The following is a 17,202-nucleotide window of genomic DNA, read 5'->3' on the forward strand; positions in this document are numbered from 1 at the left end:
TTCAACTGATATTGGGATCTATTGAGCTATAGCTAAGACTACTAATTTGCAAGTGGCTTAACATGGAGACACCTGGGAGTGGTTGTCGTCCAGTGCAGAGGAGGTAATTGGATCAGGTCTTGCAAATGTAATTCCATTTATCAAAGTCAAAGTCTGTCCTGAGTCTTGTGGCCCATCAGGCTGGTGCTTATGCCAGTTTCTGTGGCGTGAAGCGACTGAGAGTACGAGACTCCCCCCCGGAAAGGACGCCAGTATAATTCACAGATAGTTTTCACAATTTTATACTTAAACAGCAAATCTGATGACAAATTGAAATTAGAATTGACTGCAGTTTGATGTGCTGGGAAGCTGAGCTGAAAATGAGGCTCTATCACTCCTGGAGTTACAGAGTGAGAGAATAACATAAAACAAAACAGGCTTTTCAGCCCAATTTGTCCATGCTGACCATGGTGTCCACCAAGCTGGTCCCATTTACCTCCATATCCCTGTAATCAGTCCTATCCATGTTCTTAACAAAATGTCTTTTGACGGTTGTTATTGGACCTGCAACAACCACTTTCGCTGGCAGCTCATTCCATATAAAAAGATATGATATTAAAGATACATCGTATTGACTTTACATAAGCAAGTTATAATGATATAAATATGTGTCAGCTAGATGTGGATTCAAATAGTTTGACCATCTTAATGTATTATAAATGATTTAAAATATTTTACAACCTACTAAAATTACCATTAAATCTCTCTCAATAGGTAACGATAACCGTAAGGTTGTTGGTGTCCCATCTGAGTGGCATACGACACTATGAGAAGGATGTTAAGAAAATACAGGAACAAAAGAGAAAAGACAAGGGACAGAAGCTTGTTAAAGATGCTGCAGAGCCAAAAACTCGTCAGAACAAGAAGGAGTTTGAACATGAAGAATACTACATCAAAGAAAAGTTTGAGAATATTTCAAAATCACTGAAGCTCTTTGAGAATGACCCCTTGGTTTTCAAACCTGGTAAAAAAAAAATGCTAATTATGGAGCAGAATTCTAGGTTTCAGTTCAAAATGTGTTAACAGTAAAAGACTTAAGAATTACACAACACAGAAACAGACCCTTCAGCCCAACTCATCCATGCTAACAAATTGCCTACCTATGCTAGTCCTGTATTCCCCTAAACTTCTCCTGTTCCTGTGCCTGTTTAAATGTCCTTTATAACATTGTAATTGTAATTGTACTCATCTCGGCCACTTCCTTTGGCAGCTCATTCCTTATACTTACCATCCTCTGCATGGAAAAACATACCCCTTATTACCTATAAAAGTTGCTGGTGAACGCAGCAGGCCAGGCAGCATCTCTAGGAAGAGGTGCAGTCGACGTTTCAGGCCGAAACGAAGTCCTGACGAAGGGTCTCAGCCTGAAACGTTGACTGCACCTCTTCCTAGAGATGCTGCCTGGCCTGCTGCGTTCACCAGCAACTTTTATGTGTGTTGCTTGAATTTCCAGCATCTGCAGAATTCCTGTTGTTTGTCCCTTATTACCTCTCATCTTAGACCCATGTTATCTAGCCTTATACTCCCGTACCCTAGGAAAAAGACTGTAACCATCTACCTTATGCATGTCCCTCATGATTTCATATACCTCTGGGGTCACCTTTCAGCCCCTTACACTCCAAGGAAAAATGCCGCCGTTAGTGTCGTCATAGCCGAAGCCCTCTAGTTACAGTAAAGTCCTTGTGAATCTTTTCTGTAATGTACATTGATATCATCCTTAATTTGTGGATTGCAAAACGTATTCAGGGCATCAGAACTGCAGTGGAAGGAAAAACGGGCATAGTCCTCCTGCCTCCACCTACCCACTCCCTGCCATCCCATAATCACCTGAAAAAAAGTTGAGATTATGAATGTTAATTTCAGCAAATTTGAATTTCTGCACAAATCTTCGTAGACAATCGTTCTGCTACAAAATTAATGATGTTTTTCACCTCTGTGTCTCACAGGGCATCAGTTCTTGTATTCAACACATGCCTGGACCCTTCTTGGTGCTATAGCAGAGAGGGCTTCCCAACAAAACTTCCTGCAGTTGATGGTTAAACTGTTCCGGGATCTTGATATGCTCAGAACTGTGCCAGATGAAAATGAGCCAATCATATACAACCGAGCCAGGTAAGGTCTGCTGATGAGCTCCACCATGTTTCTGTCAACACACTCCACTTTCAAATGGATTGTGTCCTCCTTTGTTTCAGTTTCTCATAGTAGCTCCTTGTAAACAGCACTGGGAGGAGAAAAGGCCCAGAGCGCCCTCAACAATTGGGCAGAAACAAGAGAAGATGAAGATCTGAAAGGTTACTAGCACCTTAGCTGTAACACTTGAAAGAAGGGAAGTCCAAAAAATTTATTACAGATGGTATGGTAGCAATAGAAGTTAGAAGTTTAAATAGTCAAGCACTGAGATGCACTGGATTGAGCTGAGATCCGCACGTTTCTGAGAGAGGGAGGTAGGCAGTCTTACAAGTGATAATATTTTGTCACTTGGGAATTTTGACAGTGATGGTTCTTAAAACCTTCTCAAACACCCTAGTGTTTGGTTGTCTAAACACTTCCTTGACAATTCATGTATGTCAGGCTTGTTCCAGCTGACACCATCACATGCAAGCACCCTCAATCTCCACCCAGCTAATAGGATTCACCTGTCGCTCATTCCAGACTCATCACCTGCAGCCTATTTAACCCGAGCTCTCATCCACACTCTGTTCACTCATTGAACACTCAACCAGTTACTTATAGCTTTCACTCTCCCTGTTTAAAGTTTACCTTGTTGCCTGTTGTGTGTAGGGAGACAGAGGAAACTCTCGACCTCACCAAGCTCTCACAGGAATATTATGACTTAGCCATCACCTTCAGTAAAAGGAAAGTCAGCACCTTATTTCAGCTCAGGGCATAAGAGTTCTGAGTTTAATTCTGGTGTACTCTGTAAGAAGTTTGTACATTCTCCCCATGACCACTCGGTTTTCCACCGGGTGCTCCATTTCCTCCCACAGTCCAACGATAGTGGATTAATTGGTCATTGTAACTTGTCTCGGGTTTAATCTAGGGTTAAATAGTTGGGTTGTTGGGCTGTAAGGGCCTGTTCTGCACTTTATCTCTGAATAATAAATAAAGGGTCGCCAGAACCCTGCCACCTCACAGACCACACTGCGCTCAACCTTCTCTTGGGCTCCACCTCTCCCCAAGGCTGTCAGTTCTCTCTCTCTCTCTCCTCCTGAGACCCAAGCCATGAATGACTACATTGCTAAAGCACTGGAGTATGGCTTCATTCACCCATCCTAGCACCCAGTCAGTACAGGATTCTTCTTTGTTGACTACTGTGGGCATTACAAAATCACCATTGAGAACTGCAACCCTCTCTCCTTGAGGGAGAGCACATTCAAAACGTTCCACAGGGTCAAGATCTTCACCAAACTGGATCTACAGAGCAGGTACAACCTGATCCATATTCACCATCGGCATGAGTGGAAGACGGTGTTTATAACACCCACTGGCCACTATGCATACTTAGTGACTCCTTTTGAATTTTCCAAGTCTAGCCATTTCCCATTAATGAGACCTTCAGAGACATGTTACACAGGTATGTGTTTCTCTACCTTGACAACATCCTCACCTTCTGCGAGAACCAGCAAGACCACATCTATCTCATTTGTTCAGTTCTTCAGCGTCTCCTCGAAAATCAACTGTACTGCAAGTTAGAAAAATTTGGGTTCTGCACTTCGGTCATTGCCTTCTTGGTTTACCCCCTTTCGACCCAAGGCATAACCATGGACCCAGGGAAAGTGCGTGCTGTCGTTGAATAGCCCCGACCACGCTCCCTCAAACAGCTACACTGCTTCTTGGGCTTCTCCACCTTCTACAGTCGTTTCATCAGAAGTTACAGTCAAATCGCCACTCCTCTCACCTCCCTCACCAAGTTGCCTACCTTATGGAGAACCAGGCCTGCTGCTACAGACCAAGCGTTCGAGGAGCACAAGAGCCATTTCACCACCATTCCCATTCTCCACCATCTAAATCCCTCTGGACCTTTTCTGGTAGAAGTGGACACATCTAATGTGGGCACCAGGGACATCCTGTCCCAGAGAGGACTGGATGGGAAGACATGCCTTTGTCCCCTCTTCTCACGCAAGTTCAGCCATACACCACCGTTATGGAGCTACTTGCTATTAAATGGGCTTTGGAGGGATGGAGACCTTTGCTGATGGGAAACATTGAGACCTTCCTGATCTGGACTGACCACCAAGATCTAATATTCATACATTGACCCACTAACTCAACCCACACAGGCTCGCTGGGCTCTCATCTTTGAACAATTTCAACTTCACGATCTCCTACTATACCCTATCCTCGTTATATGCGTCTTCAGACTATGCGGATTCACAATTATGCAAGGAACCTATTTCTACCAGGGTCTCGTTATATGCGTCCAAAATTCACAATTATGTGAGGAGCACTGCCTTCCCGCCAATACAAGTCATGTGCACACACTTCACAGTCTCACTGTTGGGACGAGAAGCACAGCTTTCCCGCCAATACAAGTTAGGAGCGTGCGCCTCACAATTTCACTCCTGCCATTCTTGCATTGGTTTTGACAAGGTGTGGATGCACAATCTTAAACTTCTGTTGGTTTTATCTACGGTGCAGTGATTTTGTGCTTGAAATATTTGATTATGCCTCCTAAATGTCCGATGTCATGTCTTGGGCCGTCAGCCGAGCAGCAGAGAACCGCTTTAACACTTAAAAAAAAGTTGGAAATTATAAACAGCGTGGCATCTACTGCCGGGAACAGGATCTTGCCTTTAAAATTCTCTTGTTGCTTGACAATGCGCCAGCCCATCCTAAACATTTGGACAGCATTCATCCTAACATAACAGTGCGTTTCCTGCCGCCTAACACAACATCGCTGGTTCAACCACTCGACCGCTGTAATCCACATTCAAGGTGTACGTATTTTTTTTTACGGCAAACTATCTCTCAGATGCTGCAAGCAACAGACGATTTTGAAAATCCCGGGAGCTTACCAACAGTGAGGGAATGGCGAAAGTCGGAACACAAATGGCGATGGATATGGACCCAAGTTTAGAACGGAGTCTGCTTTTCAGTCGTTCCCTGCCGTCAGCCCTTCTTCCCTACAAGCAAATTTATGCTGAAAAACAAAATGCTGCCAAGCAAACAACCCTCACCACTTTATGCAAATCGCCGTAATCTTTCTGCTGCCGGCAGCTCTAAGAGTTCTGTGAGTCTTCCTTCACCCCTTGCTGTGCTTGATATTGTCCTGACGACCACAACCATCCACCTTATCTGTGTAAAGCTGCCCGACACCACAACAACCACTCATCTCCCGAAGCGAACATACCTGCCACTGTTGGTGAGTACTGTACACCAGAGGATGCTAACTTTCTATCATTTATTACATTGAATATTACCTTAAATTGATTAAATATAATACAAATTTTGTCTTGTAATTCTGCTTTTGTGTCGTATTGGTATAAAAATGTGAACAAGTTACAGGTAAAACATATTTAGGAAGCCCTCTGGAATGCATCCTTATTTTCTCCATTTAAATCATTATTCACATTATGCGATTTCACATTATGCGTCAACTTCAAGAAATGTATCCCTCGCATATAATGAGGATAGAGTGTACAGGGGTCCCCAACCTTTTTTGCACCGCGGACTGGTTTAATATTGACAATATTCTTGCAGACCGGCCGACCGGGGTGGGGGGGGGGTGTTCATGTAGGGTTAAACTCACCTCAGCATGTCTTTTACAGTTAGGGCTGCCAATTTTCTCACTCCCAAATAAGGGACAAAAGTAGCAGTCAAATCCCGGGACACTTTACCCCAGGAAAGACTACCATGACCATGAAGCCTTGCGCGGGCACCTGTGTGCACATGCGCGTACGTGCTGATTTTTTTTTTCCCCCACCAATTGGTTTTGCCTTCACCTTCCTGACTATACTGTACATACATTATTTCTACTTTACATAGGCTGTGTATTTATCTCATCATTCCTGCTTTTATAGATAGACATACTTTATTGATCCCGAGGGAAATTGGGTTTCGTTACAGTTGCACCAACCAAGAATAGAGTATAAATATAGCAATATAAAACCAGAAATAATTAAATAATAATATGTGAAGTATGCCAGATGGAAATAAGTCCAGGACCAGCCTGTTGGCTCAGGGTGTCTGACCCTCCAAGGGAGGAGTTGTAAAGTTTGATGGCCACAGGCAGGAATGACTTCCTATGACGCTCTGTGTTGCATCTCGGAGGAATGAGTCTCTGGCTGAATGTACTCCTGTGCCCAAACAGTACACTATGTAGTGGATGGGAGACATTGTCCAAGATGGCATGCAACTCGACAGCATCCTCTTTTCAGACACCACTGTCAGAGAGTCCAGTTCCTTCCCCACAACATCACTGGCCTTCCGAATGAGTTTGTTGATTCTGTTGGTGCCTGCTACCCTCAGCCTGCTGCCCCAGCACACAACAGCAAACGTGGCCACCACAGACTTGTAGAACATCCTCAGCATCATCCGACAGATGTTAAAGGACCTCAGTCTCCTCAGGAAATAGAGACAATGGTGGACAGGTTCTCCAAGGCTGTCCACTTCATTGTCTTCCCCAAGCTTCCATCAGCCACTGAGACAGCGGACCTGGTTGTCTGCAGCTTCCCTCAGGACATTGTGCCCACAATTTTTCTCCCTCTTCTGGCAAGCCTTCTGCTCCCTCCACCGCACCTTTGTGAATTTGTCCTCTGGCTATCATCTGCGGACCGATGGTCATTCAGAAAGAGCCAATCAGTGGAGAAGTTTCTGTGGTGCTTCGTAACTTCTAAGCTTTCCACATGGAAGAAGTATCTGATCTGGCCTAAGCTGTCCTACACTCCTCCTCTGCCACAGGTATGTCATCCTTTGAAGTGCTTCTTGGTTACCAGCTCACCCCCACCCCCTTGTCCCTGCAGAGGAGCCTATGGTGGTGGTCCTATCTGCTAGGGCCTTAGTACATTACTGTCGGAATGGCCAACTGCACCTACTGCCACCAGATCAACTGCCGCCAGCGCCCAACCAGGCTATTCTGGCCTGGAGGTACTGCTCAGGTAGGTAACATCCATCATCAAAGATCCCCCTTGTCCAAGTCCGTGCCATCTTCTCACAGCTATCATTGAGCAGGAGGTACAAAAGCTTGAAGTTCCACAGCACCAATTTCAGGAACAGTTACTTTCCTTCAACCATCTATTTCTTGAATCAATGAATAGCACCCAGTGGTACTGAATTCAACAACCATAAAGTGCTTTGGGGAGCTGGTAATGGATCATAAAAAAAATGCTACCTTCCAACCTCATTAGACCCTCTCCAGTTCACCTACTGCTCAAACCGATGCACTGATGTTGCCACAGCCTCAGCCCAGCTGGAAAGCAAAGCCCCATATGCCAGGATGCTGGTCATCGACTTCAGCTCGGCGTCTAACACGATCATCCCTCAGAGGCTGATAGGTGAACTGTCCTCGTTAGGACTCAACATCCCTCTCAGTAACGGAATCTTGGACTTCTTAACTGAACGAGTTAGCAGCAATATCTCAAGTACCAGTGAGAGCATCCTGTCTGGCCACACGATTATGCGGTATGGAGGCTGGAAGGCACTGGACCACAGGACCCTACAGAGGATAGTGAAAACCGCCGAGAGTATCACCGGGGTCACCCTCCTCCCTATCTGTGACATTTACCAGGAGTGTGGCAGACGAAAAGCCCAAAGCATTATTGGGGATCCCCACCATCCATCCCACAATCTCTTTGACCCACGACCATCAGGAAGGAGGTACAGGAGCATCAGGACCCCGACTGCCAGACTGTGTAACAGCTTCTTCCCTCAGGACTAACGAATACCCTACCACCACCAAAGTCTCGTCACTAGGTCAGTGTGCTGCTTACTCTATACTGTACTGTTTACTGTTTACCTGGGCTGTGTACATTTTGAATTATATTTTATTAACTTATTATAGTAATATTTTGGTTTATGTACTGTGTGTGCTATATGTTTTGTGGTCTGGAAGAAATGCTGTCTCATTTGGTTGTGTGTACAGTCAGATGACAATAAACCTCTTCTTAGTAGAACTCTAATCTGTACCGTTCAGCAACACTATCACTTTGAATATCTTGCACTAAAATGAGCTGTTTTCTGTTTTTTTTCTTTCTTATAAAAACTATGCATAATTTGTTTTTCTTGTGAATGTTGCCTACATAATGCTATATATCTGTGATGCTTGCCTGCATTACATTTATGCATACACGTAATGGTGCAACTTTGACTTTGACATTAGTGAGATATTGTGAAAAGCTTTTGTTTGAGTCTCATCCAGACATACTCATTCTGTACATGAGTACATTGAGGGAATAAAAAGAAAAGCAGAATGCACTGGTAGCGATGGCATACTGTCCAATCAATACTGTCCGGTATTGAGAGAATCCTACAAAACCTCAGTTGCTACAGCCTGAGCTTTGGGATCCACCATCCACTGGGGCAATCAGATTGCATCGGATGGATGTAAATGGTATCATAGCACTACCTGAGGAAACATCAAGGAATTATTGCAGAATTATTCCCGAGTTCTCTGGCTAATACTTATCTTACAATGAATGTCAGTAATATGTGGTGATCATATTGTCGATTCGGGAACTTCAGTATGAAACTGAAAACTTTCTCTGTACTGCAGACAGAAGGTGAAAACTGATAACGAAAGGGTTTTTCTGGGATTTACAATCATTGCTGCTGTTGTAGTAAATGATTAAATCTTTTCCATTTTCATTCTGCACCAGGTACTACACTTACAACGAGAAGGGGCGACTGGTTAACTCTCCATACGTGGATTGCTCATACAAGTGGGCTGGAGGTGGTTTCGTCTCCACTGTACAAGACCTGCTGAAGTTTGGTAACGTGATGCTCTACAGCTACCAGGCTGGGCAGCTGCAGGATGGGCACCAGGCATTGCTGCCAGGCTACCTTAAGCCGGCCACCATGAGGATGATCTGGAGACCGGTGGAGAAAACTGAACTGAACTGGGACAGAGATGGCAGCTACGCCATGGGCTGGGGCGTGGTGGAGCAAGGGCAAGAGTGGGGGCAGTGCCGGAAACGAAGGCACTACCTCACACACACTGGTGGGTCAGTGGGCGCTAGCAGTGTCCTGCTGATCCTCCCCAAGGTCCTTCCAATCTCTTCTCCTGGCCCATCAGATCCAGAAACTCTCCCACAAGGGGTAGTGGTTGCCGTCCTCTGCAACTTGCAGTCTGTTAACCTTAACGCCACTGCTCTGAAAATTGCATTAGAGTTTGACAAGGTCAGGAGTGCTGAACCCTCCACTCCAACCCCTGCCCTACCAATGCTAGCAGATGACATAAACACTGAAAGAGCCAGATTTCAAGAATGAGCAGCATTTGGGGCTGGAGGACGGGGCATTCCTGTGCTGAAGACCCTCACTGACGAGTAAGCTTGCCACTCTGATTGGGGATCTGTCTCTTCTCCCTCCACTGCATCATAAATGATATTATAACTCAAGCTAAAGAGTGAAATTAGATTTATTTTTTTAAAAATGGGTTTCATTCTTAGTAGTGACTAGGGTTTCATCTTGGAATCCAGCAGTAATGATGAACTGGCATCCCTGCGATTCTGTCGTTCTTGAGTGCAGATCTTGCACGGCCGACATTTAAACATTTTGTTCAATCATTTCCAGTTGAATGACTTTACAAAGCAATGTTTTATAAACTTTACTGAAAGAAATCTAAAAAAAATAGTTCATTATTTCTTTGTAACAGTATTGGAAAATGTTAATGAACTGTGTTTTAAGGTATTAAGCAAGAAGTTCGGTGACTGAGAAACAGTGATTGAAAGCTGGGAATGCTGATTATTCACGGATAGATTCTGCTTGTAGTATCCAGACGTTCAGTATTGGGCAATCCCACAGTGAGATTTTGTTTGTTTTTGTATGAAAACCACAAAAGTTTTCTTCAAAATCATTAAAGCCTTTACTCGATTGACATCATCTTTAGGAATGTATATAGTGCACACAAGGACGTGAGAATTGGAAGAAGCAAGTTGTTTGACTCAGGCACTGTTCCATCATTTAATCAGGTCACTGCAAATCTCACTTCTAGCATCTTGTACTAATACCATTTCCTTTGATCTTGTTGATGTCGAAATATCTTTTGATCTGTCTTGAACAAATTTAGTGACTGAGCCCACACAGCTCCCATGTGTTAACAATTCCAGAGATTCACCATGTAAGAATTTCTTCTCATTTCTGCCCTGAATGGTCATCACCTTGTATCTGTTTTGAGTCTCAGGAAAACAAAATGAAAATTAATGATAAAATACAACACAGTAGATGCTGGAAATTGAATTAAAATCAAATAAAATTTGTTTGAAATATTGTATCTCATGTTGCAGGATCCTGGTTGCAAACATGCAGCAGAGGAAACATTAATTCTGCATTTCCCGTTGGTCCTCTTATAGACTTTGCAAACTATTATATTCTAACTGTCATGTACCCCGTGACAGGTTAAAGAACCAGCAGAAGTGGAAAACCCTTTTGAGTCTGGTATAGCTATTAACTAATATTATTTATTAGTAACTATGCAATACAGTAATATAAATGCATATATATCAAACAGGTTAGCAATGAATATATATATATGTGGAAATATATGAAAACCAAGCTTCTTCAAGACCAGGGGTAAATAGATAGTCTTACGATGATGAGTAAAGTTCAGTTCAGTTTGTGGTTTTGAGTTGGTAAGTAATGGAGAGAGAGAGAGAGAGAGAGAGAGAGAGATTTGAGACTTCAGGTGAGCTGACGCCGTCGATCTTCCCGTTGTCCTCTGAAATCCTTTAGAAGTCACCGACTGTGACCACAACAAAGGGGACCGTTCTTCTGCGGTGGAATTAATAACCCAGGCGAGGGTTGGACACACGAATAACTCCCCATCGGTCACACCCTTTTAACACTGCGAGAGCCACTGATCGATCCTCCAAAACCCACCTTTTCTGTGGGCACAACAAAGCTCATTCAGTGTCCAAGACCATGTGCCTGTAGGTCTAACAAGTGGCTTTCTACTTATCTCACTGTGCTGAACACCAGCTGTCCATCAAACGCTCCGCCCTTCTCTCTCTCTAAGAACTTGGAAGCTGCCAGTGTCCTTGCAAAGTATAAACAAACTGTGAGCAGTCTTCGCCTCTCTCTCTCTTTCTTTCTCTCTCTTTTTAACAAGGTGTCTGTGTTGAACAACAATTCTCTCTCTCTTTTCAAAAACCCAAAAGCTGACAGCAGTAGTCAGTGTCCTTGTAAAAGTGTAAACACGAGCTGAAAGACAGACTCTGCCCCTCTCCCTCTCAGCAGAAATCCAAAAGTTAGTCTCAGTTCTTTCTTGTGCCTTAAAGTGACAGTCCACAGCAAAAAGGAACCCCAGGAGTACATAACATAACGGATGCCCATGCTGTAGGCTCAGTCTGTTTAGATTCAGATTCAGATTTAGTGATCAAATATACATTGAAACACACATTCTAGGTGTACAACATTCCCTCAGAATTATAGGCCCACCATACCTCCAATTAGCACACGTCGTATAATGTATGTCTTTTCCCAGAACAATTATATCATTTTCACAAATCACAAGGTTATCAATGGATCGTTGGGTCTCAGCAGAATTCCGACATTCAACAAAACACAAGACAAGTATTAAAACGGAATAAAGCAACATTCGGACAGGAATGTTTTTAAAAACAAAAGGGGAGAGATGGAAATGATTTCATTCTCTCTTAGTCAGTTTTCCCTTACCCAGAAACACAGGATGTCCTTGTACCATCACCCAGTTTGTATTTCCTTGTCTGTCAGCAATAATCTCACCCTCCACTGGAGGGAGAGACGGGTATGTCACCCACACCTTAATGCCCTTGCAGAACTGAATTGGTTTGTGTTGTGCATTCAGTTGTGCTGTCAGGAACAAAAGGAATATATTATTCTGTCATTAACAGAAACGGAAATATGTGCTTTCAAGGGGCAGTTGTTCAATTTATACAAAACATGGGGAAAGACAGGTAACCATCCAGGTAAGGTATGGGCAGAAATAAATAATTTTATTTGCTGTGTTAATAGGCCATTTATTTGTTCAATCAGATCCCTGGCCCAAGATTAATAGGGAACACAGAAAACCCACCGTACACCATTAGAGGCAGGCTTGGAACCTGAACAGTGCAAATCATTATCGGATTGCATTTCAAGGGGATTGTCATATGCAGAAACAAGATGTTCTATACCTTGCTTTAACAGTAGGTATTGCCATCAAAAGACCATAGTGAAGGAGGTACTGGAATTGCTTCTGTAAAGGAAGGGGAACAATATAATTTATTTGTCAAATCTAAGCAGGAGCACACCCACGACGAATGGCAGCCAAGGGTTGCTTTGGAAGCTGTAGCTCCTTAATTTCTAAACATAGCCCATAATTCCCAACCGCTGTATGAGCTACGTCAGTGGGAAGGAATAATCCTTGCTGCCTAGACCACTCCACAGTACCCGTAAGCCCCAGCTGACTAGAAGACTCAAAGACTCACCGAGCAAGTGGGCTGAGAGCTAGATGTCACCTTTCAGTGCAAGTGAGTTTGTCAGCGATGTTGTTAAATCTTGTCATCGGTGAGCATGGTAAACTGTAATGGTAAGACGCGTGCGATGATTGGTTCCGTAACTTCACTCCCATAAGCATAGTATAAGACTGCTGGGCAACCAGACAGCAAATCCATTAGCAACAATGGTATAAATATGGGCTCCTTTGGTTTCATGCATAATGACAGTATGCATTGCTACAAGTTCTGCATATTGGCTCAACCCATCAGTGCCCTCCTTCAAACCCTGGTTGGTGGGGGGGGTTTAAGGCAGCAGCTTCCCAACAATGACCTTTCTTCCATATTGCGGAACCATTGGTAAACCAGGCGTGCTGCTGCTGAGCAGGAGTCAGAAGATCAACAGGAACCCCCCACACAATGGGCCAGACGTCGGCCAGAGTGGCCGCAGCAGATTGAGCAACCAGTTCATATACTGCACTAAATCCGTCCAGTCTGTCTGATAGCATTTCCACTCTCCAATTGAGCTCTGTTGTGCATGTCTGAGAGTGTGTCAGAGAGTACCCATCCCACAATGGGAAGATCAGGGCAGAGAGAGAAAAGGGAACTCCCCCATCTGTGTCTCAGTCTCTACTAAAGCCCAGTGGCCGGCGAGCAGTTGTTTCTCAAATGCAGTGCATCTGGTGGCAGCATGAAACCCTGAGGCATATTCTTTCCTCCATACTTCTCCACAGGGTCCAGACAGCCACATCATCTCTCACAGAAACTTGCAGTTCAAAGGGGAGGCTTTCTTAACGAGGAGACGGGGTAAGGTCATGGCGATGGCCTCCTTTGCAGACTCAAAAAACTGATTGTTGTCCAGGGCCCCATACAAAAATAAATTTCTTTCTGGACACAGTGTACGAAGGACAGAGGAGCGCAGGGAAGAGTAGGGCTTTCAGCTGCACCACCAGCCGATCTGCTTGTCAGACCCAGGCCTCGGGGGCCACATGGGAGTGGGTCCTGCATAACGTGAGTCATCTCGTGGGAATGCTCACCGTGCCGTTCCATGACGCTCCGAAGCGTTTCTTGTACGAGCTGCTCCTGCACACCTTTCACTTCCTTGCCTTCGTCTGATGATTGGACACGCCTTGGCGGTCCGTGTTAACATCTGGCAGCGGAGGAGGTCCCCAGTGGAAGTCTCTTTATGCAGGGGTCCTTCCCCTGTACAATGGGGACCGGGGACCTGGGACCTGGGGTGGAAGGTGTTGCATCGGGCAGTAGCATACAACAGGTTTTTGAGCAAGTTCACTAACACCCCATCCACCTGTCCATTCTGTGGGCGGGAGGAGTCAGTGTACCACACTTATATGGAGTGTGAGAGGTTGTAGCCGCTCTTTGAGTTTCTCAAGGGGCTGCTGCGGAGGTTCCGTCTGCACTTCAGCCCTGTACTCCTCACCTACGGGCACCCAGGTCAGAACAGGGTGGGCTGAGAAGAGGATCTCCTGGTGGGCTTGGTCCTGGGCCTGGCCAAGATGGCCATTCACTGGTCTAGGTGGGGGGTGGCATTGTCTGGGCCAACTGCCTGCCCCTTTTCCAAAGATATGTTTGTGCCCGGCTGTCCTTGGACAGGGAGCACGCGGTCGCAATGGGTACAGTGGCAGATTTCTGGGAGCGGTGGCCCCGCCCAGTCTATTGACTGTTTTATAGACAATATTTAACAATATTTTAATCTAAGTATACTTACTGTCTTGTAAATATTGAATGTCTATACCTTGTGTATATGTGTTGTAAATAAACTTTCATAGTTTTGTAAAAAAAGGTCAGAGGCACAGTCAAATGGGGTGTATGGCGCTGCCAGTATCCAGAAGGCCAACAAAACGTTGGGCTTCTTGCTTTGTTGCAGGTGGTACTATTTCTAGGATCTTATTTCTGACCTTATCCGGAATTATCCTATTGCCATTCATCTATTGTATTCCCAGAAAATGAACAGCTGTAGCTGGGTCCTGCTCAATTTTGGGGTTGACTTCCCATTTCCTGTATCGAATGTGATCATTCAAAATATGAAGGACTTTGGAAGCTCCTCGTCAGAGGACCCCTGCGACAGCACTCCATCTATACACAGTATGGGGTAACTTAATGCTCAGGGATAGGACACATTTACGCAAATCCTGTGCCACCACTCTGTGGCAAACAGTAGGGCAATGGACATATCCCTGTGGAAGTCATGTAGAAGGGCACTGAAAGCTGTTCCGTGTGAAAGCAAACTGATCTTGGGACTGCTCAGCAATAGGGATGGAGAAAACAATTACAGCATAACAATTGTCAGTTTCACTAGAAAGGTCCTCACTCAGGGTCACAACATCTGGAACAGCTGTGGCCAACAGAGGGGCAAACCGATTTAAATAATGATAGTCAGTAGTCATGCACCATGCACCATCAGGTTTCCGAACTAGCCAGACAGGACTACCATAAGGTGATGAAGCAGGACAAAGTGCCCCCAGGTTTAGGAGGGATTTGGCTGTCTCATTGATGTCCTTATGCCCTCCTGATACGATATTGCTTGATAACTACTACTTGTGATGGCAAGGACATAAAGACAGGTTCCCATTTTGCCTTTCACCACCAGGATGGACACCTTCCTAATACCAAAAGCAAATTTGCCAAAGGTTTGTTGTGACAGAGAATCACATTAACAAATCAATTCCCAAAATGCTTTCAGGTACCTGGGGGATGAGCACGTGGACAGACCAAGGAGGCCCCTCGCCAGTAGCAAGATGGTCCTTTTTTCATACAGCATTCGTAACCGATCCCCCATATCCCTGAATATGCCCTTGCTGCCCTGGAAATAGATCCAGATTCCCATGTAATAAGGTAACCTCAACCCCAGTGTCCACAAGGCGATTCACCACTGCTTGTGTGACCACCAGGGGGTAATAGGTACATATGGTCTCAGGTCTCCCTCTGGGACACCAGGAATATGAGTTGCCCCTGAGTGCCATGGTCACTGACTGGTTAGCGCAACACTACTACAACTTGGGGTGTCGGAGTTCAGAGTTCAGTCCCGGCAATCTCCATATGTCCTCCCGTGGAATGCCTGGGTTTCCTCCGGGTCTCCCAAAGACGTACCCAGTCGGTAAACTGGTCACTGTAAATTGTCCCGTGGTTAGGTTAGCGTTAAATCAGACTCATCGGGGGTTGCTGGGTGATGTGGCTCAAAGGGTCTATTATGTATGTCTAAATAAAAAATAAATTTAAAATATACAGCAACAGTGACAGTCCTCCAGCCCTGGCCATACCCCTAGGTGACTGGTTGAATAACCTGCCATCCTGGGTCCAATTCGTCTGTCTGGGCTATAGAATGCAACTCACCTGGGTCACAATGCTCATAATGTAGCACATAAAGATTGCCAGTCAGTACTCTGACAATTCCTTCCTTACCCAACCCTGCCTCAAGCAGAGACAGAAGCATTTCCTTTCTACTAAGAGGGGAAGAGGAGTTCTTTGATACCGACTGCTAGGGCACAGTCGTTGGCTGCTTTGGAGCATTCCCACTTCCGTTCCTCATGTGCCCAGATTGTCCCTGCCGCTGCCAGGATTTAAAAGTAGCCTTAACCTGCGCCCATTCTCGATCAACATCTGACCCTTCAAGTTGGGGTAATAGACTGCTAGACTCTGCAACAGCCTGACTCTCAGCTGGCCCTAATAGAGCCAACAAGACACCTCTCCACCGTGAGGGTTCCCATTCCATCAATCAGGTGCACGTCCCGAGGGAAAAGAGGACAGCCTCAGTCCATCTGTATTTATTTTTGGATCGACATACAACACAGAGTCGACCTTCCAGCTCTTCGAGTTGCACTGCCCAGCAGTCCCCCGGTTCAATCCTAGCCTAGTCACCAAACATCTTTCAATCACCAATTAACCCACCAACCAGTACGTCTTTGTAATGTGGGAGGAAACCAGAGCACCCGAGGGAAGTCCACACAGTCACGGAGAGAACATATAAACTCCTTACCAGCAGAGGCAGGAACTTAACCCGGTCTCTGGTACCGTTGAGCTTTGTGCTAACCACTACACTATTGTGCCACCCCATAATCAATTATAAATGGCAGATTATGTTGCCAGTCACAGTTTGGGCAAAGTCCAAAGAAAATTCAAAAAGTTGTCCAATATGTCCACATGCTTCACAGAGACAGGCAACTCATTGTTCTTGCCAAATAACACAGTCTGATTTCTTTCATTCAACCAACACGTGTGTCTATTAATAGTGCTCAGCATACCCTCATAAATCAATAAGACTTTTTAATGGTCACTCCTTGGCATCCTGTGGCACACAACGTATGTTGGGCTTACAAAGTACATCAATGTTTACATATCAGTGATAAGCCTGAAGGATGAATTCAGCTATCAACAGTCACTAACAGACCTCACATCCCACAAGATCAGAAAGAATTTAATTAAGTGTCATTAACCTAGCAGCCATTCACTCATGTTTACAAAATCCAATGTGTCACATACAGTGAAATGTGTTTCTGTTAACAGCCAACACACTCATGGATGTGTGCTGGTATCGTCACAC

The 17,202-nt window shown here is 44.9% G+C and overlaps 1 protein-coding gene across 1 annotated transcript in view; it reads left to right on the forward strand.

The window, feature by feature from the left end:
* The window catches only part of lactb (lactamase, beta), a 72,061-nt gene extending 57,726 nt beyond the window's left edge, over window positions 1-14,335 (forward strand). Inside the window, exons 4-6 of the mRNA XM_063070999.1 lie at window positions 754-1,003; window positions 1,986-2,151; window positions 8,853-14,335. Of these exons, the coding sequence (XP_062927069.1) occupies window positions 754-1,003; window positions 1,986-2,151; window positions 8,853-9,462 (1,026 nt within the window). The 3' untranslated portion in view covers window positions 9,463-14,335. The remainder of the gene's footprint in view (window positions 1-753; window positions 1,004-1,985; window positions 2,152-8,852) is intronic.
* Window positions 14,336-17,202: the final 2,867 nt, after the last annotated feature.

This window comes from Mobula hypostoma, chromosome 18, assembly GCF_963921235.1.
Source record: "Mobula hypostoma chromosome 18, sMobHyp1.1, whole genome shotgun sequence".
Classification (NCBI taxonomy): Eukaryota; Metazoa; Chordata; class Chondrichthyes; order Myliobatiformes; family Myliobatidae; genus Mobula; species Mobula hypostoma.